The 26,053-nt window shown below is 41.9% G+C and overlaps 1 protein-coding gene across 4 annotated transcripts in view; it reads right to left on the reverse strand.

The window, feature by feature from the left end:
- Window positions 1-245: 245 nt before the first annotated feature.
- The window catches only part of LOC137192730 (FERM, ARHGEF and pleckstrin domain-containing protein 1-like), a 51,236-nt gene continuing 25,428 nt past the window's right edge, over window positions 246-26,053 (reverse strand). Inside the window, exons 3-27 of one of the 4 annotated variants that reach the window (XM_067603636.1) lie at window positions 22,058-22,162; window positions 21,917-21,959; window positions 21,615-21,693; window positions 20,746-20,843; window positions 20,160-20,274; window positions 17,760-17,907; window positions 17,563-17,658; window positions 17,311-17,474; window positions 17,103-17,171; window positions 16,920-17,013; window positions 15,797-16,010; window positions 10,971-11,158; window positions 10,579-10,668; window positions 9,012-9,145; window positions 7,977-8,058; window positions 7,636-7,873; window positions 7,412-7,542; window positions 7,217-7,285; window positions 6,668-6,757; window positions 6,266-6,348; window positions 5,692-5,804; window positions 4,796-4,959; window positions 2,458-2,565; window positions 1,549-1,700; window positions 246-1,444 (exon numbers count right to left, since the gene is read on the reverse strand). In XM_067603636.1, coding sequence (XP_067459737.1) covers window positions 1,363-1,444; window positions 1,549-1,700; window positions 2,458-2,565; window positions 4,796-4,959; window positions 5,692-5,804; window positions 6,266-6,348; window positions 6,668-6,757; window positions 7,217-7,285; window positions 7,412-7,542; window positions 7,636-7,873; window positions 7,977-8,058; window positions 9,012-9,145; window positions 10,579-10,668; window positions 10,971-11,158; window positions 15,797-16,010; window positions 16,920-17,013; window positions 17,103-17,171; window positions 17,311-17,474; window positions 17,563-17,658; window positions 17,760-17,907; window positions 20,160-20,274; window positions 20,746-20,843; window positions 21,615-21,693; window positions 21,917-21,959; window positions 22,058-22,162 — 2,949 coding nt within the window. In that variant the 3' untranslated portion in view covers window positions 246-1,362. Of the gene's footprint in view, window positions 1,445-1,548; window positions 1,701-2,457; window positions 2,566-3,592; window positions 3,730-4,795; window positions 5,022-5,691; window positions 5,805-6,265; window positions 6,349-6,667; window positions 6,758-7,216; window positions 7,286-7,411; window positions 7,543-7,635; window positions 7,874-7,976; window positions 8,059-9,011; window positions 9,146-10,578; window positions 10,669-10,970; window positions 11,159-15,796; window positions 16,011-16,919; window positions 17,014-17,102; window positions 17,172-17,310; window positions 17,475-17,562; window positions 17,659-17,759; window positions 17,908-20,159; window positions 20,275-20,745; window positions 20,844-21,614; window positions 21,694-21,916; window positions 21,960-22,057; window positions 22,163-26,053 lie in introns of those variants that run through there. The other 3 variants (XR_010930618.1, XM_067603637.1, XM_067603638.1) reach the window with 3 other exon arrangements.

The raw sequence follows: 26,053 nt of genomic DNA on the forward strand, positions 1-26,053 counted from the left end.
GAGAGGACACTCTAGAGAAAACAAGGCTTTAAACATTGCTTACTGGTTTTACTATACATTGGCGACACATTTTAAAGGACATTGTGGTTGTGGCTGGACTGAACCAACATCTTGATCAATGATGCCATCTGTAGGTCACAGCTGTAAACACACTTGAAGAGCTGTCTCACTGTATTTTCACAGCGAACTGATGTGATTCTGTTAAAAACATCAAATCCTAAAAAACAACACAAGCAACAAAAGTCTAAGTTTGAAAGTTTTTTTTTTTATTGCTTTCATTTCCAAAGAGCTCTCTGTTGTCTGGAAAAACGCTGCATTTCTAAGCAGAACTGAGGTTTTCCATCTCATATGCTTCACTGCAAAACCCTGTCAAATGCATATTTCCATTCATTTAGACCCATAAAAAGATCTGGTGTCTGTATACGGGAGCAGCCTAAGTTCAGTGAGGGCAACGGCGCTTGGAACTGAAAGTTTCTATTTAGTTTCACACATAATCTTTAAAGCTTTCAATTACACTTACCTTCATAATACAATGATTATGAACATGTCTCACATTTTCTCATACAGAGTTAATTTAAAAAAAAAAGCAAAACTGAGACGTATTTATACAACAAAGATCAGCAAATAGAATATTTACTTGAAATGGCATTAGTGTTGATGGCAGCTACCCTGGCCACTTATTGATCAATCCTAGGATTATGTCAATAATACAACAAAATAGTTTATATTTTCATCTTTCTTTTTTTTTGACAAGAACACATTGTGCTGGGCCAGGTGTGGACAGAGCATTGATTTTTAAAGGGTGGCCTGTTTGACATGATTTTAAATTTTATGGAATACAGTATAGGAGACACTCCTCGTCCCCGATGTAACAAAATAGCATTAAAAAGTCCAGCAAATTGATATAAATCAGTTTGGCACTGAAGTTGCAGGACATTTTCAAAGCAGCCGTTTTCAGTAAAATGAACAAGTAGACAAAAACTTTATGACAATGCAGTGATAGTTTAACTATTGACGAAAGAATGCTGAATATTCATATCAACATGTTCCTGCTGTAAAAACAACCAATGACAACATGTAAAACCAGAAAGATAGGAAGTGGTTCAGACCATTAGAAAACAGTATAAAATGACATCCTTAAAAAGAGGTTTCAGAGTTGAGTAAAAATGCCAAAAAATGCAGTCTTTGATGCAGTCTAAACCAGCGGACATGTCACCATTAAAGCATTAAAAAGCACCAAATGTGCATGGACACATGTACAAATGTCCCAGATATGTGTAGAAAGAAAAGCAAAGAGTCCAGGTAACAGGAAGGGCAGATGCCACCCAAGGGAGACGGCGTGTGGAAACGAGGTGAGCCAACTCAGTGAGGATGGGACTCTTTGCTGTTCAGTACGCGAGCTCGACTGGAGGGGACCGTTGCACTGCGGATGACCTCCATCCACCTGCGGGCAGACAAAGGGTTTTTTCTTATCAGTTCTCTGATATCCAGGATACAACAAAAACTGCAAATACCTCTTAAAAATCTGTACAATAGGGTAAGCTGTACCTTTCAAAAGTGTATTCACTCTCCGATCGGAAGTAGTAGACGTGGGACTTGAAATGCAGTTTAAAGACATAGTCCTTGTGGATGTTTTCAGACTCTGACGGGATGGTGACGGAGTAACCCAGCAGAGGAAGGCTGGCAAGTGGATAATCGTCCTGAAGGCAGAGTTGAGATAAGAATTCTAATTAAATATATGTAAATAATTACACAACTGAGATAAAAATTAAAGAAAACTAGAAAGATATACACTGGAGTGCACCAACCCTTTTTACAAAACACAACCTATTTGATGTCCAAAAGCAACATCAGACAAAATTTTACAGTCCTTATTACTTTCCATATGATGCAAACATGTTATTCTAATCATACATTTTTACTGTCTTAAAACATTTTCAACTTCTCTTGCAAAATTCTCCCCTCTAACAGAAATATAATGATTTTCTATATTAGTTTTAACCCTTTGTTTTTTAAACATGCCCCTGACATTATATTGGCATTTTACATGATTAATACACATGAATTTTTTTACATGATGATACACAATTTTTAAATCTTCCATATCTGAATTTTAGAGCCTTTAATTTACAGTGGGGTTGCTGGTGGCGCTTTGTTTGACTGAAAAATAATCTAACTTGTCTATGGAAGCTTAAAACTAACAGTATCTGTAGCTCAAAGACATTCACCAAACATTTTCTCAGGCAAGAAGCAAGATGAAAAATTGCATGGGAAAGTTTGTTCATCTCTAATGTAGCGGACAGATTTGACATTCTGCACAGACATGTGATGCTTTTAAGGGCAGTGTAGTGTAAACACTTTGCCTGGCGCAGAGTGAGGAGGGATATTAATGTGGGGAAGAGGTTGTGGTGTGTTCACTGGATATAAAACAGGAGGTTGAGAGTGAATGTTCATCACCTGGTGTGACTTGTAGAAAAACAGGCTGAAGTTGGTGAAGACCACCCAGAGCTTCTGCCAGCCGTTGCTGTTCTTGAACTTCCTCAGTAAGTTTCCTGACAACTGATTCTACAAATACAAAAGACAGCAAGTTTGAAATCTGCAACTTTATAAATCCGCAAACATCATAAGACCACTAATAACATACTTGGATTTTTGACTGAAAATGTGGAAAAGGGATTCATGAAATTAAAGGATAAGTCTTGTAATATTCTATATTTTTCTTATTGTCAACAAATCAAAAGAAAACACTAAAACTTGACAACTGATTGATCCAACTAACAAGTACTGCTTGTCATTAATGTCAGGTTTAGCATACCACTTTGTGCCAGTCGACCTCCAATGTTGTCTAAAAACTATTTAAAACACTGTTGCACTGGGTGCATGTTTCTTTATTAGGATGAACATGGGAACTGTAGTTTATTGACCTACAGACACTGTCCTGCTGCCAGAAACACTCACTAGAGCAACAACTACTGAATGCATTAATCTGTAGCTGAAAATAGTCCCCCAGAAATACACCATTTACTCTTATTTGAGAAACATTTGCTAAAAACAGTACCCAGCTCTATTAAGTAAGTATTTAGCCTATTTAAAAATAAGAAAGTTAATTATTTGTGACCTGCTTTTAAATATTTACATCTTCAGTGGGTGAGTGCCACAGAAGAGCAGGTAAGTCAGAAACAAACACAAACACATTGTTGGCTTTGGTCATTTCATGGCAGTTGTTGACAATCACAAAAATACAGTATATGGCCAGCCTCATCCTTCTTATTTTGCACTTCCAAATAAACCTTAAATCTACTTTTGCTTTAAAAAAAAGATAAACATTTAGTAATTGTAAAACAGGAACTACATTTGTTGGCTCTTATTATTGTACATTATGTTTAATGATCATAGTGCCACGAATTTGAAGCTATGAATCACAAATGTCTATAAAACCAATCAAGAGGTCACTAATCTGTACAGTATGAGGCACCACATCAACTTTAATCCCATGTTTTATTTCTATAAAGCACTTTGTAACTTGTCTTCGTACGGTGCAGTTCAAGTAAGCACACACACGGGGCCTCTCCTGTCTGCCTGGCTCCTTTACCTCTAGACTCCTGCAGGATTCACTAAAGGAGAGGCTCTGAACACGGTACCAGCAGATAACACACAGAGGCACTGGTCCCTGGCCACTGGGGGGCCCCACCGAGGGGGCCTTATTCTCACTGACTGGACTAGGGTCCTCTACCACGGAGGAACGCACAGACGCATGGGGAAAAGAGAGGGAGAGACAGAGAGAGAGAAAAAAAACAGACAGGGAAGGGAAGGACAGAAACACAGAGACTGAGTAGGTGAAACACAAGCATGCAGTGGCAGGGATAAACACGAAGGCCGGCGGTGTGTCCAGGCAAAGCTGTGAAGAGGACGTGGTTACAGCTACAGAGGAAGAGCAGAACTAGATCAGGGCGTGGCTGGGTTGTAGGGAGGCTACATCCCAAAACAGGATCAGTTCTGGTGGTGTGAGATGAGGATGTTTAGCGCATCTACGTACTGCTCCTCTCTATTTACACACGATCAGAGATTTTGAAGTGAGGGGTGGGGGAGAGAAAAAGGAAAGAACCACACAGGAAAGCCACAGTTGTGAGTTAAGATAAGGACTGTTAGCCAAAGGAGGGAAAGGTGGGAACAGTATCCTCACAGAGTTTGCAATTGGAGAGAATAAACAGCTTTAGCATACAGTGACTGACTGACTGATCTAAAAACAGCTCAAACAATATTGATGCAAAATCCCTCAGGCCTACCATTTTCAGTTTTTAACAATATGTATGTGCAGATTTTCAGCTGAATTTTATGTCCCCATGCAGAAAAGTTGTTGAATTCCTGCTGCAAGAAGATTCTGTAGTTTAAAGTAAAGAAAGTCCTTTTCTTGGATGAAAATGCAAATGATCTGTTGTAATGTACCAGAGTCCCCCAAGAAAAAACGAGTACCTGCATTGCATTTGCACCCACATGTATCTATTATTTGACATGATTTTCACCAGTTTAAACCCCCCCCCCCAAAAAAAAAACGTTGAAGTAAACAGCAAATAAGAGGCCTTAAAAATTCTTTATGTGTATCAGGTCACAGTCATTAACGTATATACTTAAGATTAGAAATAAATAGGTGATGGGAGTGTGGCACAGGAGGATACTGTTCCCACTGAGACATTATCACAGTGAGTTAAGATACAGCAAACACTCATAAACAGAAATAGAAAAACAACGAGGCAGGAGGGGAAGGGCAGGTCTGAGGTTGAGGTTTGGCTGGTACCTCCATAGCTATGCTAAAGTCCACCATGGACACACTGGTGTTCCTGTGCCAGCACACGTGCACCATGGTGTTACCACGGTGAGGGGCGGGCCTCTCCAGGGAGGTGTGTGACGCTGTCATGTCGTCCTCAGACTCCGCTTCCACCGAGGACTCCTCAGGGCATTCTGGGAAAGTCAGGAGGTTGTTACTGCTAGACAATGAGCGGGGTGATGAGGGGAGAAGGGCGCTAAAACACAGACAACGTGAGATCATTCACAAATCGATGCAAAGCTGACACTGAGCGGCTTGTAATTCATAAAATCAAGCTGGGGAAGGGAATAGTTTGTTTTACATTTTTCAAGATTCATCAAAACCTCTGTATTTTCTAAGTTTTTTATCCTTTTGTTGGGCAGCAGTGCAAATTAAGGTTTGTCATAGTTACATGCTTGTCAGTTTGATTGTTTGCCAGAAATCAAGAGGGAGAGAGAGCAGCGTGTTGCTAATAGCGCAACACTGTTTTGTTGCAACCGTGAAGGACGATGAATGGTAACTCTCATCCCTGCAGTATTTTTATTTTGTTTCTGTCTGCGTTCACTTGTTAATCTAAATGAATTGAAACCAAAACTGAGTTAAGTGTATGATTGGCAACAAGAAGAGCGTGTGAGCCGGCTCAATCATGTGGCGCTGCGGGGAACAAGTCGAGCTCATCTGGGTTCAGGTAAGGCGTGTATCCCTTCTTGTTGTTGGCAAATGAAGGCATTCAGTGTATGTTGTGGCTTGTTAATAGCTGGTACAGCCATAAGGCAAGGTGGTAATTAAATGCCCTAGACCGAGCAACAAATAACTTTACCACTACTTCCTGTGGCCTGACAAAGTGTGCATGTCATATTCAACAGTAGGTTTATGTAGTTACTTACTGTTGTCAGTCAGATTGCTGGTAAGCAGGTCAGATGAAGGCCCGTTGCTGGTTTTTGCCATCTCTATCGCCATCTTTATGTCTTCCATCCAGTTCTCCATCTCTGTCAAAGAACTACCGGGAGAAATGCACAAATAGACAAAAAGCTCAGAACGTCCGAGGAGCAAAACAGGCATGATGTCACAGCGGGAAGGCCGGGTGGTTAGAAACTGTTCCCTTAACATGTGTTTGATCCATGTTTGTCCAGGTGTCCTGCCAACAGACACTAAGCCGCCATCTGCTTATTCATGGAAACCGGATTAGCAAAATGTTAGTTTGAAGACAAGAAAAGAAGTCATTTTTTTGCTTTTAGTCAGTGAAAATAGTACAATGCAAATGTAAAAATGTTTTTCTGCAAGTTTGTGATTATTAGTGATAACTCAACAGCATGTGCAGAGAGCGCACGTGTGACAGTTCTCAAATGACTCCACACCAAACTCTTGACATTCCAGAGGAAGAAATGCACACATGGCCACCCTGAGTTAACTTTAGATCCAGGTACAAGGCCTCTGTGGGTTGAAAACTGCTGTTCTTACCTTGCTGCAACCACCACCGACTGCTGCTGTCCAACCAATGTGAAGGCATGAGGCACACCCCACTCATCCTCACTCTCTCTGATCTGGTGGAAGAACACAGAAAAAACATTAGAGAGCGGCGGTATCTAGGACAGCAAAGACCAAAATAGACAGAAAGGGAGAGAAGGAGGGAGGGAGGATGAAAAGGCAGTGAGAGAGAAGGACATGTATACATACTGAAATAAAGTCGTGTGTGTGTGTGTGTGTGTGTGTGTGTGTGTGTGTGTGTGTGTGTGTATGGGTTGGGGTGGGGGCAGATGTTGAAAGAGTTGCAGTTCAGCTGTTTGATGCAGCTTATTTTCAGTAATGACAAACTGGTGACAGCCGTTTGAAACACTTTGCGCTCAATTGAGAAACACTTACTGTCATGCCATGGAGCGCCAGCTGCCCGTGCACTTTGAACTGATTGGTCGCCGTCATCCCTCGACTCGTGTACAAAATGACGTCGTTGAACTATCGCCAGAAAGTCAGGAGAGAGGAGAGGGACAAAAAAAAAAAAGAAAGGGAAAAGTTAATGAACGGTCTTACAAAACAAATGGCAATGAGGGTTTTTTCAGCTCAAATTAACTTAATGTATATAATGTATATATCCAGTAAATTCTAAGGAGGCACATATGCTTCTGTCTGTTCTGACACCAAACAACTTGTCATAGCAACTACAAAATATATAAACTTGACCATATGGTAATACAAATGTTAATGATCTGAGAGCCCCTGAAGAAATAAACAGTGAATATAAATGAGCAACATGTGTTATTTTTCCCTACAAGAACCTTTGAAGTTGTAGTAGACTTTCCAACTGCATGATCTATAGCTGTATATGATAAAAGCATGATTATTTTTTCCACTGGGCTCATTCGGCTAAATAATTAGATCAATAACATGAACTAGTCTCAAAGAGTGCGGCTTTACCAAGAAAAACATTCGTTGCTGTAGGCCTTTTCCAGACAGTTTGCTGAGGCAGCCTAACCTGATGAACTCCTAAGAAAAGAGAAAACATGAGTCATTCATTAGACACAGACTGTACTTTACTGCTATAAAATGTAATATCAAGTAGATGTTGAAAAAGTCAGATATAGAGTTAAAAACCTCAATCTTTAAACTCACCCGACCAGGAACAACAAGATTGTCAGTGCCAATCAAATCTTTCCTCAGCTCCAAAAGCTTCTGGAAGTTCTCCATCTTGATTATGCTTCCCTGGAGCTGGTCCACCACCTCAGACACATCTGCCAGAGCGGCTACAGACAGTATAATGTTTTTAGATTATTCTGCTGCACTAGAAGACCTTGGTAAACATGCCTCTTTGAAAACACAAAGCGTGAGCGTGCTACCTCTGCAGTCTCTGAAATCCACATGAGTAGCTGGGTAGTGTTTGCACAGACGCTCCAAGATCTGCTTGTAGTGAATGAGGCGGTGCAGAGGCCGCAGAATGAAGACATTGAGGGGGATGTAGCAGACCTTTTGCAGCTCAAAATCCCTGCAGAGACCCTCTAACTTGCGGGACGCCTTGCACGCCTTCTCCAGCTCCACCAGAACTTCAGACTGCTTATGTAGGTTTGCTGTCAGCGGCTATAGACAGATTTAAGTTAGAAGATGTTGCACATACATGAGCATCAGTGCATTACTGTAATTACAGACACACAGCAGAATTTAACATAGAGTAGTGCCTCACTTTCAAGCCTTGAAGGTTCTTCAGCATGACATCTCCAATGCGCTGGTAGTCTCCTTTAATGTGAGCATTGGAACGTCCTTCCCTAAAACAGATAAACATCAGCAGTTTTTTATCTCTGAAACTTTATAGAGCGATCGTAGACAGGGAATTAATTGACTAAGCTACACAAAAGCACTTAAAGCTCATTGATTATTCAGCGAAGTGTCACCTTACACAAGAAAAATTCCAATGAAGTTGGTGAGAGGTCTTTAAAACTTTAAGAAAGAAATCCACCAGCAGGTGTCTCCCTTGAGCATGACTTTCCCCATACAGGGTGCAAGAGTTAATGTGCTGCCATAACCGGATTCATTCAGAATATTTGATTATTTGGTATGACATTATAACAGTAGCCTAACAGATCTTTGGTGAAATATTTCTCTATCTGTCTGTAAAACAACACCTTTCCTCACCTATGACACACAGCTTTCTAATCATGATCACAACAACAATGGTACATAACTACTAATATTTGAATATGCAAAATGAAAAAAGAGACACATGCAGTGCTAGATAATTTACATGCACATCTGAGTGCGGTTCCTATCAGCGGAGTAGACTCTAATATCACTTTCAGTTTTAATTTGGATACAGGCTTTGAAATAAAAATACTGCATGTCTGCACTTAATGGCTGTAAATTCTGACAGCCTAACGAGCTTTATGCATCACTGTGTGCATGTCTGTGTGTGTGTGTGTGTGTGTGTGATTCAGTGTGTGTTAGATAAAGCACAACATCATTAAGGAGATCAGACAGCAGAAACCCACCGGCAAGAAAAGGCCAGCATTGGTGCAGCATGACTGTTACCATGGAGACGATAGCTCCTAAGGTCATCTAAAGGGACCGAGTTGCCCTGTCAGACTAAATGCCAATAAAACTCATTAAAAAGGGGGCGTATAAGTTGTGAAAAATCGGATCAAAACCAAACCAACACATCACTGGATGTCATCTAAACCCTGCGGGGACAAATCGGGGGGGCGGTGGGGGGGCAGAGTCTCACCACAGAGCCAGCCGCTGCTCCACCTCCCTGAGAAAGCCTGTGTGGAACTTGTGCAGAGGCTCGAAGGTGGAGAGGATTGTGTTCTTCAGAGAGTCTGGAGTCGCCTCATCCTGCCCTACAGCGCTCTGGAAAGACTGAGATCAAAAATACAAGCATATAGTGAGCACTCAAGCAATTTAACATGGTGCAACTCAGAGAATTATGAACCGTGAACATCTCTTGGGTAAAGTTAGAAACCAGAGATGAAATCTTTTAATCTTTCAGTTGGTCTGTGATGGCTTTGAGAGTCCAGAACCTCTCCGCTCTGAAATGAAAGGGAATTCCACAATTACCAAGAGCGATGCCAGAGCTATTTTAGACTATTTTCTGGTTCAGAACAAAGTGACCAGTTACTTGGATGTAATAGGTATGAAAACCTTTAAAAGTGGACAAATCAAGTATTAAACTGCAGTGCAATGGTTAGCTCTTGATGACATCAGGTAACTCAAGTCCAGATATTCTGGTCTCAAGCCTGTAAAGGGTTGTTCAAGATCATAGAAATGGTCAAAGATCAATGACATGCTAATGAAGATTTTCCCAGGATGCCTCCAAAATCCTTCTGTCTTTGTTTCTGCTGTTGCACTTCAGCCTTGTAAGGTCTCTTAAATCCTTTAATTGCCCTAGGATGAATGGAAGAATCAATAGCCAATCATTCTTAACACTGTTGTTTCATTAAGTCAGATTGAAACCAAATGTTGCATTTTGTGCGTTTGGGCACAGCAGACAGAAAATAGCCTTATTAAAGTGACGTGATGGGAAAGGGAAGTGGGTTTTTTGGAAAAGCGAGTGTTTCTAGAAGGGTTTGAGAAGAAGGCCGGGGGGGCACCAGCTGTTGTTCAGATGACTTCACCGGCAGCAGCCAGTGTATGGGAAGGGAGACAGCACGCACACACACGGCTGAAAAAAGAACAAGGACAAGAGCCAACCCAAATATTTATGAGATGTGTTAAAGGCTTCTCTGAAAATTACAAGATGAAAAAGGCTGCAGCTTTTAAAACAGTCGGTGAAAAACAGGAGTGATGCATTTTCTCCACATGCGTGTATCGGATCAGACAACAGCAGCACCGCCTCCTAAAAACGTCCTCCTCGTTTGCAGTTGAAGGAGTGGTGCACATTTAATATCCTGTTTTCTACTGCATCTCCACTGAGATATGATCAAATTAAATGATGTCCATATGCTTGTACTCTGCCACTGAAATCCAAAGGAGCGGACTGAAACAAGGGAGTCGCATGCAGAAGGAACATGCAGCTGTATCCATCTATCTCTTTAAACACAAACACAGTTTAGTATTCACGGCCTTGAGTGAGACAGATAAATGCATTTCAGAGCGCGAGTGTGGTGAATGAATAAAAAAAAATTTAATCGCATCTGCCAAAATATTCCTGTGTCACTGCCTGCCTGTGTTTTGGCGGGTGCTCTGTAATGGAGCAGCTAACCGGAATAATCAATGTTTTCTCCCCAGAGGACAGCGCAGGAGACAACAAACAGTAGAGCGACGTGCTGGCGTGCAAACTTGGCCTGTCTTACCACGGTCACCACCTCCAGGTCCTTCAGATACGTCCTTTCTGTGGTCAGCAGCTCCTTTGCGATGAAGTAGGCTCGATCTGTTGGAAACCTCTGCAAAGGCATAACAAGAGAGAGAGGACACTGAGCAAAAACACAGTTCAGCTAGTGTTTGGTGCTTCGTTTGTTGTATGACCCGTCCTATTTCCCGGAGTGGATTTAGTGGAAAATACTCCGCTTCAGTCCCAGTGGAGAATTATTTAGGACAGGTAGTCTAGGTCTGGAGCTATTTTGAGCATATGACAGTAGCTTTAACTACAGAATTAGCTTAAATGTAAGAACTGATGCAACAAAGCATCTCATAAGAGTATTTATTGCTGATTTTATTATCAGAGGCTCCTCATTAAGCAACAAACCTTCCTGCGAACCTCGTCTTCATCGTCAGTGCGAACACTGCAGGCGTCATTGAGGAGCGGGCTGGTGAGGGGTGAAGGTTGCCGGCCGTCTGGACTGTGACTGCACAGATCTAGTGACTTCTGACCGTTGACCATGCTGTGCGAGTGACCGGAGGATGCAGACAGGTGAGGGCTGTTGGACACCACTCCTGCACGAGGGTAATTTAGTAGCAGCAGTGAGAGGAGAAAAAATCAAAAGTTAGTGATTCAAGCACGCATGAAAACTCAACAATATACCAGATCTGGGCAAAACTCTTCTTAGCATTTGCACTCAACTACTTTCACTTTCTGAGAATTCATATGGAGTCAGGTATACATAATCAGTCATTAACCTGGCTTCAATTCATAATCCAACATGATAAACTTCACTCATTCTGCGAGACTTTACCAACCAATTATTTACAGAAGCTGTCTGACCCAGGATCAGTCTTCCTCAGCCACACAGAAAAACATAATGATGTTCTGCTGGGGACTTGCCTTTAGAAAGTGAAAAATCAGCCATGACTCACTCTATAGTCCAGACAGCTCTGACAGCCTTTGTGCAACGTCAATCAATACACAAGCTGAGACACATACTGCAGGATGATCAAGAGGAACAGCTTACTTTGTGTCATCTACACCCACAATGCCCACTGAGCTTACTTACTATGTTTTAGCAGAAACTTGCCCACCTCTCTCTGATGTCGTCTGGTGCGTCGGCACAAAAAAACACAGCAGCAATTACATGTACACAGACCAGTGCAACTCCGGGGCTGCAATTTGCTCAACTCTGGGAGGGATTTATTTTTAATACTACAGAGGGAATGAGTGGAAACCACAAACTCAAACAAATACAAACATCTACAAGATTGCTTCAAATGAGTGTAAGCAACAAAACCCTCTACAGTCATTCAGAGGACCAACCAACGCTACAACACTACACTACAGGGAGGATGAGGGGGAAAAGTCTACAATGTTCACCAGATGACATTGCTGGGGTCACACAAAGAAGATTCTGAAATCCCACTTCATAAAGGTCATCTTTATTGACTCTAGTGTGACATATATACATTGTTAGATTAATATAAATCTGGAGAAAAGCAGCATAAAAAGGTCCAGTGAGCATCTGGAGTGAGTGAACAAATGAGAGACTGAGTGAGAGAGACAAGGGGGGAAGGGTAGAAAAATAAGAATTCATGCAGTACGTTCTAGGTCTTGCCAAAAATTAAATATAAAAAAAGATTACGAATGTTAAGATCTGAATAAACAGCCTTGTGACACTGTGATTCTGTTATTGTTGGTAATGAGGAAACATAAAGAAGATTCAGTCAATGAATACTAATCGGTTTTACATTCAGTTTACCCGTAATAGTGACAAAGTGAGCTGTAAAAATACTGTAAACTAATACACTGTTTTGAAATGTAGTCCCTGATCATAGTGCAAGGTTTTCTAGTCTTCAGATTTGCTAACATGAATTCTACAATCTGTCATATGAAATGATGAAATCACAGTGAAGTGACAGTGAGTGCTAACTGTATATTACAGCACATACAGTCCATGCAGAGAGCAGCAAGAGCAGAACAGCATGATGTGTACCACGCCTGGTTTAGTGCAGCATGCATTGGAAAAACCAGTGGTTGCAAACACACACAAATCTCACCCACAGACCTGGGACTTTGAGTCAGCCCAACACACAGTTTCATGTAAAACGGATTAGAGTTAAATTATCAATTTTACCCATTTTCCAACTGCTGTAAAATTCGTTGTACAGCTGATGATCATTGTAGGTCTATGGGAGAGCTTTGTGCACCAGACAGGGTTCCCTCACATTGCAGTGATCCAGTAACTTTCACAAATACAGTATCTTTTCATAGATTTCTTAGAGCTCATGGTTATTAATCTATTAATCTAGAAATCTAAACCTTAAATCAGTTGTTAATATAAAAGTCTTGTCGAGAATAGCTATCCATCCAAGTAGGCGCCACTTAAACATACGAATAAACTACAAAATCTCACTATAAAAAATGCCGCTCGACGTCAATGCTAAAAATGTCTGGGAGCACCGCAAAAGCAGTTGACAGTGATGGATGAGCCAAGAGATTTGGTGCTTTGAGGTGTTGCCCTTAAACTGCCTTTCACACATACAGTACACACACACACACACATACTAAAAACTGACTTTATTTTCCTGCATATTCCCAAGCTCCTGTCATCCTGCTCTCTCTCCTCTGGAATTATTAACTGTTAGCTGGATCACTGCAGAGATGGAAACCCAGATACTGGTAATCTTGCCCCCCCCCCCCCACCAACACACATAGTAAGTGACAGAACAGGTTTACATGCATTTTCAGTTTGGAGACAAAAAAAACAACAACAAAAAAACACAAGATACATATGACAGTTTCATGCTGACAGACAAGTGCTTACATTGGACAAAGAAACAGAAAGAACAGAAATGTGAAATAGAGATCATCACTTTCTAAAACAGATGAAACAACACAAACAGGAAGACAGAAGTGCAAAAGAAAACTGAAAAGGAAACTAAAAAATATCAAAGTGCAGTGCTATTTTTGCCAAAAAGATTGCAGACTTTGCAATCTTTTGAAACAAATAAATATGTGGACACCATAGCTTTTAGAGGACTTTGTGAGTATGATATCAAATTACACAGATTGCCAGAGATACTCGAGCATGAGTGAAGTGCAGAGGGGGACATCAATAGTGAGCGTGAGAGCTATAAATTGTTGTTGAGTGGCTAAACTACCTCTGCAACAGCATTTTCCCTTCACCTCGGTCTGACCAGGCCACTGCTGGTCTCTAATGCAATTCTGTATTATTCACAAACATATTGTGGGGTTGTATGAAGTCCTACTGTAGTATTTATTGTCTATTCCTACCACTTTTGTGACTACATCATGACGTAATGGATGTTTCTGTTTCAAGTAAGAAAAGAGCAGAGACTACTGTAAACATTAACAATACTGAACACCAATCAGACACTCAAATTGGTATTTGCAGCATATGGATTAATTTCCACTCCGATATCAAATAAAACAGGACATACTCGAGTCACAAGTCAAATGCTGCAAAAAATGCCTACAAAGTCGAAATTACTGCCATAATTATACATCCACAGGTCTTTGAAGACTCCACAATAGATTGATAATGAGCACAAAGCTCATTTGCAAAAAACGGTATAAAAATTAACCAACTTTGTCTATGTCTATGGACAATTATGGAATGATACTGTATGTTTATTTCCCTAAAGGAAGTCAAAAGGCATCTTAGACATAGAAAACTGAACCAAGCATTCAACAACTCTTACTCTACAAACAGTGTTGTAGACTTTGTTTTTAAGTCCAGTAAACTCAAAGAATGTGAGAAAAAGTGCAACTGGAATGATAATTTCTCTTTTAATCATCCTCAAGTTTAAAAATTGCAAAACAGACTCATTATCTAGCATCTCTGTAGTATCTTAACGACTACAGTAGCAATTAAATGTTAAATCCTAACATGGCACTTGTATTGTTCTGCAGGGACATGTTAATACAATCAAAGAACTGGGAGGCTGAAAGATAACGCTACTCGACAAACAAGAAAACCCTGAACAAATTCCTTCCTTTATGCAATCTTGCAAAGGGCAGCACCTCCCAATGAAAGAGAGACTTAAAGCTAGGCTGTGCTTCTGGTAGGAATGTGGAGATTTGAGTGCTCCCCCTGACAGAAATAATGTGTCACCTAAATGGACACTTTTTCCAGATTACACCATCCTGACCCAGAAAAACCTTTTAAACTCTCTTGTTGGAGAAGGTTTGTGTGCACTAACAGCTGAATATCTGTCCGCCTTCCTCGTCACTAAATGCATGGCATCCGTCCTCATCTGCCTCCTCATCCAGCTGGAGGCTGCCAAAGGAAAACTTGTTTCTAGGTATAGGGGAAGTGGAGTTGGCCTCCACTGGATTACCAAACATGAGCGGGCTGCTGCAGTTGCCCCTGTTGGTCTCCACCTCAGACTCACTGGACTCTGAACCACTAGTAGTAGAGCAATCATTCATTTGAACTGCTCCCACATGTGGGCCACCAGCCTGCCCTAAGCGTTTCTTCCCCAGACTGGTTCTGGTTCTGCCTGGGGCTGAGAGGCCATTTGCTACCATGCGGCGCTCAAGAGCAGCCATACGTTCAGCCCGAGACAGGACAGGACGTGATCCTTGCCCTGGCAAGGATGTTCCCTGGTTTGGGTCTGTGTCAGATTGGTGACGTACTTTGTGTAGCTTCTGTAGGAGAGGAGAGCGGCTTGGGATAGGGGAGTACCTACCCTCATCAAAGTGAGGGGGAACAGAGCTGTAGCCGTTCTGCTCAGCATGACTGAGGGGACTTGATTGATGGAAGGTGTCCATGGCAGGTCTGGTGGAGACACTCATCTGTGGGACTATATGAGAGCTGCTGCTATGCCTTTCTCTACTATGACCACTGATGTCCACCATAGTGCTAGGGAGAGGACTTTGGTGAGACCTTTGGAATGACTGCTTGGTGGACTGGTCCAACTCATGGCTCATGCTGAACGATGGTTTAGAGGAAGAAGGGGAGTCCCTATGCCGCATCCTACCCAGAGAGTGCTCCTGCTGGGCCTGCATAGGCCCGTTTATGCCCCCAGAGCCGGAACCACGGCGAGGCATGGCGTGCTCCCTATAGCTGTGATTCGACCAAATAGCCTTGTCCCTGCCCATATTATATGCACTATCTGTATCACTGCAGTCAATGTGGGCGATAGAAGAGATGCTGCCTCTAGCAGTCTGAGATGCTGGACCTGTATTCAGATGTTCTGGGTGGGCCTGCCGTGTTGAGCCTCTTATCTCCTCGGTCCTGGACACAGACCCCGTTCTGTCCTCATGGCCGTTTCTCTGGAGAGATGGGCTCGCCCTTGTTGTCCGCGATGCAGGAGGGTCTTCTGCACTCACCAGCACTGATTCCTGCCAATGACGCCGAGGAGGAGAGTCAACTCCGTCCCCAGGAGCACCACTCTGACAGAAAGAGGCAGATAATCAAAGAATTCAAGTACATTTTATTCATGATTATGTTCAGTTCAATTACCAGTAGTAACTAAAAGCTAGTTTTTTACATGAAGGAACCCCATGGAGTTTTTGACCCCCTGCGGGGCCATTAGGCACTGTTTTGATGACCAGGTTTGTAGCTTGTGCTCTACTAGCATATGTACATGTACACATATGTGCACAGTGCTGGCACAAATAACTTCCTGCTGGTTTCCTTGTCGACAGTTAGTGGTGATAATGTGCCAATAAATGTAGCTATACTCTTCCAAAAGGCAGGGAAGAAGAAAGCTGCTTGCCAATTTAAACATGGATTTAAATTAGACCTGTAAGCAAATATATCAGGGTCCAAGCACTCAGATGCAACTAGGAACCTGAAGGTACCGAGCAGAAGTGTCAAGAAGTATGAAGCCCTTTCTAAAGAGGGCTTAAACAGATGGCTTTACACATTTATTTGTACGTCTTGGCAGGCTCAGGAACTCTCCTGCAGCACATACTGCCAAGATCTGACCCTGCCTTGAAGCCCAAGGGAGTGTTGAAGTGTCTGCCTCGGGCATTGTTCCCTGTTATTCACTTGACACTTAATAATAAAAATATAAAACAAATGTGAATGGTTCTATTTTTTTTACATTTTCCATTCCTGTTCCAATTACATAATATTATGTACAGAAAATATGACCAGGAATTACAAAACACCAAGAGTGTACTCTGTTGAACAATGCAGATTGTAAAATACATTAAAAAAAACAATGGTCTTAAGTTAAAAAAAAACAAAAAAACAACTTTCCCTGTAAAATAACTGTTTGTTTTTAAGAAAACTCCACAGGGTACCATTAACAACATGATCATAATGAGATGCATAAGGTGATATGAGCCACTCACTTCTGTTGGCACTTCATGGTGGCGTGGTGAAGGCAAAGGCGACAAGCGGATGTTGTGTTGGACCCGACTGTTGTGTTGGACACGACTGTGTTTCCTGGCAGACAGGATGTTGAAGGTCAGTGATATACACTCTGAGCACCCTCTCCTAGACCAAATATGTCAAACGTGTGTGGAGCCCTTTACCTTTCAAACGGGATCTTTTTAAACTCAGACTCCCTTACATAATCCATCACCTGCTTCTGTGTGCGACCACTACAGAGACAAGTACAGGAGAGATAATGATGAGCTGTTCGGGCAAAGCTGTACCAGACTGTTAATGTGATGAGCAGATGCTGCTGTGACTGCAGTCCCGGGAGACTGACAGCAGCTTCATAATGCAAGCACTCACTACCTGAATCTGAAGGAGGAGCCTCGTGTGAACAGCACAGGCTTGGGCTTGGCCTTAGGTTCCTCAAAGAGACGGAAGAAAGCGTGGTACTCCACACAGATCTTCCAGAAGACTTTACAGCAGTCCCTGCTGGCCATCAGAAACTCCAGGGTGTCCTGATATGAGCTCTGGGGAACACATAAAAGACATAACTTACAACACCGACCACTGATGGGTTTTGTATTGTACACAATATGTTTCAGCGAGTTAACTTACATTTAAGTCTGGCCTCAGCTTGATGAGGAAACGTTTCCTCTTGAAGCTCAGTTTACGCACTTTAGACCAATTGAAGGCGTTTATCTTTGTGTGTCCCTGCAACGATGAAAAATGTTATTAACCTTTAACTCAGGCACCTCTTACGCCATCCATCATTAAATCCACCAAGTGTTGCCCCACAAACTAGTGTGACTAACCTGAAAGACCAGAACACCTGTGTGTGCCACAGCAAGGCTCAGCCTCGAACCTTCGCGGTCCTTGGCAGGGTGGAGGCGAATCCCATACATCTCCAGCCTGCGCGCCACTTCTAGTAACTGATAGTCTGATTCTGCTGGTGTTTGACCTCTAGCAACACAAAACACAACAGTCACAATTTCAAGGATAAGCCTAGGGATACTTTATATTTTACTTATTGTCAACAAATTCCATGAAAAGATCAAAAGCAACAATTCCTTTTGATACTTTAAAACCAGTATTGTCTGCTCAGTGCCACTGGCCTCCATTGTTGTCTGAAAACTATTAAAAATGTATCATTGCACTGGGCGGCAGGTTTCTTCAATACTTTGAACGCAAACAATGTAGTTTATTTGAGTCAATCCCAGACACACCATCCTGCTGCTGCATCAAATGTGTATTAATCCACAGGTGAAAATAGTCCCCAACAAATGTACTACTTACTTTTCTTTGAGTAACATTTGCTAAAAACTACAGTGCCCAGCTGTTTAAGGTAAATACTATGCCTATTTTAAAAGTGAAACTATATATATTTGTGACCTGTTTTTTAAGGATTTATGTCTTCAGGAGGAACTATTGAGCTCAGTGCAGAGAGTCAGGAACAGAGTAAGGATGTCAGAAAGTCTTGAGAGACAGTGACACATTGTTACTTATAGTGTTTTCATGAGATTTGTTGACAATAATAAAAACTTAGAATAACACAAGTCTTATCCTTCAATCCATATTGGAAAGGTGTTCCGCAAAAGACTACAGTAGGGTAGGCAGTAGTGAATTAAGATAGCAAAAAAGGGTTAATCTTGCTTCAAGGATTTAACACTTTGACTTGCTCAGTGCAAACTGCAGCCTTCATTATCCTTTCAGCAAATTTTGGACAAATAAATTAAATCCTGGCTCATCATCCTGCTGTGTGTCTCTGAAATTGAGGTGAAATGAGGCATGAGGCATGTCCGAGTGGATTCAGGTTTCTCATATTTATCCGAGCTTTTGGAGAGGTGGTGGAAGGTTGGGGAGGGGTGGCAAAAGCTAACTAACTTTCCAAATTCTTATCAGTGGATAAGCCTTCCTGTTTCCTGTGTGTGGCACTTAATAAGAGATTTAATTCAGCATGGCACCCAGCCAGCAGAACTGCAGCTACAGTTATCAACTACTGTAAGAAAGCCTTAGGGGGATGGGGCAGAGGGGGGGCAGCCTGTTGAAGGTGGGAATGCTGCGCTTTTATTCCACCTCGCTGTTCTGTATAAACGGTATGGACATGGAGTCAGGGGGCTGAGCTGCTCCATCAATAAGCTGGCTACGGAGGTAGTCGCAGAGCTGGATTGACGACTGTGTAAAAGGGAAAGCTGGCACGGCAGGACAAGGAACTGACAGGAAGCTGACGCTGTTATGTTACACGTCACGCCTCTGAATCTGGAACGCCGGCAAAGCTATGGAAAAGCACACGCAGGGGCGGCATTATGCTGGCTTTGTTTGGTTCAGTGTAAAAAAAAGCAAAGGTGGCTTAATGACAGATCTTCTGTACGGCTATAATGTAGGATCTCTGTACACAAGAGCCTAAAGAGAGCAGTCGCATCTAATGGAGCTCTTTTCATGTAGCAGCCGCCCACTATGTGTCCATCTCTGGCACGGCCCACTGTAACATAGAGGTGAGACAAGGGTTGGCAAAGCTTTGGCTCGCATTCAAACTTGTGAACTGATGAGGACATTTTGAGGGAGGATGGTGGGAGGGGATTAGGAAGGTTTCCAGTACTCTCAAAAACACACCATTCTTAAACTAGAGGCAGATACTTGGAAAAGTACTGAGTGAAAAGTGCCAAATTCAATAACAAACTTCACTTTATAGAAACTCGTGCTTTAGACACCTGAGAATAGACTCTGAAAAATCAGTGTTTTTTACCTACAAACTCAGCTGACAATAGCTGTTTGAGTCATTTGGTGGATTGGAGGAAGATTTCAGTATTTAGTGAGGAGCAATACAAGCTGTTGTTGATAGAGCAATAGACAAACTCATATCCACTTCTCAATATAGAAGCCATGCAACAGCATACAAAGACTGGCTTTTTAAAGTTGATATAAACAAGTGCATGTAATTCTCTGAGAAAGAACCCATTCATTTGATGGCTGCTTTCCTGAATGGGTCACCAGTATAATAAAACTTCCCCCCGGGACATGCACAAGGTCTCAAACAACTTTTCCTGTTCACAGGAAGAGAGAATAGAATAATTTGTGTTCAGCCATGGCTTTAGTGACCTTATGAACAGAGCTAAAAAAAACCTACTACAGGATCCAAGTAATGCCTTATTTTAGGATCGACACAGGACACAGTCTCGAATCAAGAGTACTTCAGGCCCAACCTGGCAACTCACACATTCTTTGAGTGAAACTCCATGATCTTATCAATCAGGGGCATTTGATCTGGGATGTAGTTATTGTTGAGGAGGTGTGACCGGCACTGGCTCTCCTCGAAGTCCCCAATCTCAGCTGAAAAGTGAGAAAGGAAAAGGTACATGTTATTGTAGTAAAAGCTGTGAAAACAATGTAATAACAGGATGCACCACCATTCTTCCACAAAATATTTCCTAATATGGTGTTTTTGTGACAAAAATTGCACTCTGCTGCATTCCTATTGTATATGCAGACACAAGATTTATATGATCTCCATCAGCGTGCATGTCGTCTTTGATCACTATTGGGAGAGCTCCCACGGTAACAGAAATGTCAGGTTATGAAAATGCACCATGCTGTGCGGTTGCTCTGAAGCAGTTCTGCAAGATTATGTTCAGACATCCGACTGAAAGGTATCCATAGTAACACACAGATAATCAATTCGCAACGGCGCACAGTGTTCTATATGACAATGTTTGATGATAAGCTCTGTGACAGTTATCTGATCAGTTGACTCTTTGGTCTCTTGAGCTAAATGAGGAAACAGTCATGAGTCATGGGACTTACACTGGATAATGTGGGAGACCATCAGTGCGGCACTGCTGTCGTTGCAGGTCAGACGTCCACAAGAAACATCCTGTTTGATCTGGAGGGCAAACAGGTACCTGGACACAAAACACAGGTGGTTTTCACAGACTCAGAACCTCTGCAGCATCTCAGGAACACCACGTAATGCTGCATTCAAATGTAACGTAATGTAATGTATCCAAGAGAATAACTAGAACTGAAATTCTGATTAAATACAGCATACACGGGCTCTTTCAAGGTTATGCAAGACCTTCTTTGACACACATTTTGGATTCAGTAATAAATAAGTTAAGTGAAGTAATTTAATAAGTTATTGAACATTAACTGAATGTCATGTGTTATACTGCTGCCTCTCTTGGCTGCAAGCCAGAGCAGGAACCAATATAGTCTTAATAAAAGCTGGTTTAAATGATAAAAAAATATACATTGCTAATATCAACAAGCTTGATGAACACAGTATACACAGTATATACACAACTGTGGCAGAGGGACATGACTTTCTTTATGCCCAATATATCTGCACTTTGACTGTGAAAACATCCAAGTCATGAGCCTGTTCTGCAACGAGGAAACACAAACCAGAAAATCATTAATTCCACACTAATCTCCAGAGATCTAAATCAGAAATGTGGCAGCCATGACATATGAATTGCATAGCTCTGGAGGGAATAAATCTTTTGGGAATCGGAGCACATGTTTCATTTATGCCTCCACAATCGCTTTCCGTCACGGCTGAGGTCATTTACATAGACTTATTGTTGATACAGTACATGCGGAGTCAAATGCAAACTGGAAGACAAACATGATGTAGAGATGAAAGGGGTTTAATTATGTGGAGAGGAGCTCACCTCGTCAGCTCCTCCATTAGCTGAGCATGGTCTGGAGGAAAGAACTTCACAGCAAACCTCAGGATTGTGTGCTTCGGTCCTGTGTGGGATAGATGAGTTTTGTAAAAACATGAAATAGATCTACTGTAGTGGACTTTGCTTGGTTGCAAATTACACAGTGTATTTCCTCTTGAAAGACAGAGTCACGTGGATCATACTGTGTAAGTACTCTTAACTGATTTGATGGCTATTTTCTCCGAGACATTCAAAGAGAAAGCTCTGCTAAAAGAAAACGTAACAGTAAACCATTTTGAAACACTTACGCCTGAGCTGCTTGATAATGGGCTTGATATGGTCTACCCAAACCTGTGGAAAAGAGAAAAGCATCAATGTGTAGCTCGTCTAAACAAAAAAAAAATTCTGAGATTTAAAAGATTTGCCTTTCATTTTCTTTCCTCACTCACCATCATCTTTTGATGGTTCTGAAACTCCAGGCCGAAGTAGTCACCCTCGATAAGGTTCATATGGGAGCACACCAGGTCAAACAGCACCTTGCCTGAGGCTTTTTGCTGTGAATGAGAGGATAAAATAAACAAATAATGTTAATTAAAATAACACTCAGCTGGGTTTTTATGACCATGTGCAGTAACTATTCCTATTTTCAATCTGAACATTTGTCCCGAGCAATCAAATCCAATGACTAGGGCTGTAGTCAACCAAAGAAAATCTTGGTCGACTGAAATCGTACATAATCTTCGCAAACATACTAAGCACTGCCCTGTTCCTAAACGGAGTTACGCTACCGATATTTAGCGTTATTTTTGGCATTAAAAAATATCTTTTGGCCTGGCAGGGGTTCGTTGATATTATTACAGAAGAAACGCTGATACAGTACACATTCAGTACGTTCAGTAAACATTGAGTACAGTTAGACCCAGCAGTCTAAATTAGGTTTGGGCAGTTCAAAGTTGTGAAAACAACAGGGGTGTTTTGAATACACCCCCGTTTTCACAGGTAATTTGTTAGTCTGTCCCTCCCGCCGCAGGAAATAATGGGTTAATCCTGGAGGGCTACTGATGTAACACTTTTCTTCTTCTGAAAGTAACACAGAGATTATTCGACCAATGAGAATTTAGTCTGACTAGAGCATATCGACCAACCGGTCGACCAGTCGACCAGGAGATATTTATGTAAATGAAAGACAACCAAGCTCCAGGACACCCCAATGACGAAGAGCAGCCAGAAACAAAACAGAGCTCTACTTTGTAGACCTTTCAAACTCCCTGTCACCCAAATAGATGACAACTCTAAATCCCATCCTGGCCCTCAAGGGCTCAGTTGGCCACTAAAAAGCCTCCATCCTACCTGCTGCAGCTAAAGGCAGATTGATCTGTGATTTCAGTGTCATTGCTGTCAACGATGATGGACTGACGGCCTTTGAGGCTGTTACAGTATCAGGATGGGGAAAGAGACTCCCTGATCACCCCCATCCTCCCCCCACCCCACATACAGTACACACATACACTTGAAGACTGATTTAACCGCCCACTTTCTGACAAATAATTGCACTATGACCACACACAAACCTTAAAAAGCCACCGCATCTTTGGATGCAGAGTAACTTTCCCATGTAAGGTCAAATAAATGTCAGGGATTTCCACAGAAACATTTCTTCTGTTGTGCACGCTGTAAAGACACACAGAGCTCTGTCAGGCACACAACGGGAGAGTTTCTGCCTGGCTGCTTCCTCGTGACTGGTTTGCACCAGTGCAGAGCGTATCACAGCTACAGAATGTGAGTGTTTATAGTAGCAGTTCCCCCTGGCTTGGATAATGATCCAGAGCTGCGTCTGAGTATGTTTATAGGGATCAGTGTCTCCTCTACTTCTACACAAAAGGACAGTGGGTTGCTAAGGCACAAGTTACTTAAAGAATCCCCTTCATACAGCTGAGCCGAGTTAACATCCTACCAAATAAAGGGTTTGCCCGCCTGTGAATCAATGCAGTGTTTTAAAGGCAAAGAATGACACTGTCTGTGTTCCTATTAACGCTTGGAGAATAAAAACTTAAGCTCTACCAGCTTAGTGAGAGGGTTTACACTTCCACAACCGCATCCATAATCTTCCCCAAACAAGCTCCCCCCTCCTTTCACTGCTCCTCCTCTGTGACAGTCCTTCCTGTGAGAAGCGCTACTACTGTGTCTCTCTCCAGGCTGCCTCATGCAGTGCAGAGGGCATCCTACCACTGAGGACCAGCTGTTTCCATATGGTGATGAAGCTGATGAGGGAGTCCTCAAGGAGGCTGGAGGGAAAAAAAACATACCCTTCCCGTACACACACACACACATTGCTTCCTAATGGACTTCTGCAGCCAGCAGGTCGAAACAGCCCCTGAATGAATTATATGTCTCATGTTTTCTGCACCGATGTGGACAAATGTGCTCTGTAGAGGCTCCAGAAACAGCAGAGAAAAGTGAGCTGAGTACAGTGAGGGCTAAAGAGTGTGTCTATCTCACTGGAGCACTCTAATATCCAGCCTTATAAATCTGCTGTCAGTGTAAAATGACCATGAGCCAAGCAGAGATGGGTAAGGCAGAGGCTGATTAGAGCCGGGCAGCGCTTGATTAAATGCAGCTGTTGCACCCCGGAGTTATGGTGCTGCCATTTGACACTGCTGTAGCCGACACAATAAGACCGCTGTCGTTAATGAAGCACAAGTCGCTGAGATTGAATGTCATCATGACGCAGGCACTCAGAGGACACTATGTAACACAGTGTTCGCTCTAAAGTCGCTGAAGTCTAGTTGCAATAATGTAATGATGGAACCTGCCATAAGAGCAACTTGTCTTACACAACTGGTCACGACTGATTACAGACCCAAACATGTTCAGGTGATGTAATACACACTGCATGAGACGTTGGACACTCAAACATCCCATACGTGATTGTTGAATATCTCATTACAAAACCATGTGTATTAATTTGTTGCTATAACAACCTCCACTCTTCTGGGAAGGCTTTCCACAAGATTTTGGAACCTGTTGCTCCTATTCAGCCACAAGCGCATTACTGAGGTCAGGTACTGATTTTGGCTGATAAGGCCTGGCTCACAGTCAACTCTCCAGTTCTTCCCAAAGGTGTTGTGGTGATGCACCCAAATTGAAAAGAACATATTTTTATGGGGCTTGTTTTGAGCACACAGCAATTGTCATGTTGAAACAGAAAAGGATGTTCCCCAAACTGAAGCTCTTAAATATCATTGTACTCTGTAGCATAAAGATTGACCTTAATTTGGACCTAAGGAGCCAAAAGCTCCAGACCTAAATCACACAAAAGTATGTAGACAGAGGGTCCACTTGGCCAGCTACAGATGACTGCATTCATTTAAAGACTCAGCTGTCTCAGTGCTAGCTCATTTCTGTGTTTTTTTTCTTTGCCGTGTAGTCAAAGTTTACAGTCAGGGTGTCACAAAATAGCACACTTTACCAGTGATAATGCCTAACAGCTGTATGATACTATCATTAGTTTCTTTGCTGACTTAACTGCCAAATGTTGTCAAAAACCATGCTAAGACAACCAAGCTAGCAGACATGTAAGGCACAGCAGTGCTTTGAGCTAAATGCTAATGTCAGCTTGCGAACTTACTCATGAAAATATTAATGCTAATGTTTAGCAGATAAAATGTTTACCATCTTCAGTGGTAGTTAATCATGTTAGCATGCTAATATTGGCTAATTAGTACTAAACACAAAGTACAGCTGAGGCTGACGGGAATGGGATTAGTTTTGCCATTAATATTTTGCCATAGGCTATTTATATGACGAAAAATTGTTGGTCATAAATCAAAGTAGTGGAGAAATTGAAATTTTAAGCTTATGATGGCAAAAGATGAAAATGGTATCACACAAGTTATTACAACTCATCCTGTGGGGGAATATTAATATTAAAATCTGTACCAATTTTCATGGTAATCCATCCAATAATTGTTGGGATATTTCAGACTGGACAAAATTCCAGACCAACCAACCAACATTGCCATTCCTAGCTTGAAACTTCACCTCAGAAAGATGGTTTATTGTTAATTCTACCTTGTTGAACCTTTGAAAATACTTACTATAAAAGCAACTTTTTACAGTATACTCCCTATTCATCTAGACTCTAAACTGCTCTACAACAATCAATACAAAAATCTGTTTTCAAATCACACCCTATGACAACCATGTAAAAATACGCAAACTGTAAAATCTGATGTTATTTATCTGCCTGTGGACGATTACACAGTTGTGTGCAAATACAAGACTGTGTACACAAAGCAGAGACTTTGACTTCTTCACCCCGCCACACAGCCGAAAACATGCTTCTCCATACATGTCGTTCGGCCTTTACCCCAGCGGAAAGGTTACAATCTTAAGGAAACACCATGCTCAGCAGCTGACATTTCTTTCATCAACCACAATGCCAA

Source organism: Thunnus thynnus, chromosome 11 (assembly GCF_963924715.1).
Source record: "Thunnus thynnus chromosome 11, fThuThy2.1, whole genome shotgun sequence".
Lineage (NCBI taxonomy): Eukaryota > Metazoa > Chordata > Actinopteri > Scombriformes > Scombridae > Thunnus > Thunnus thynnus.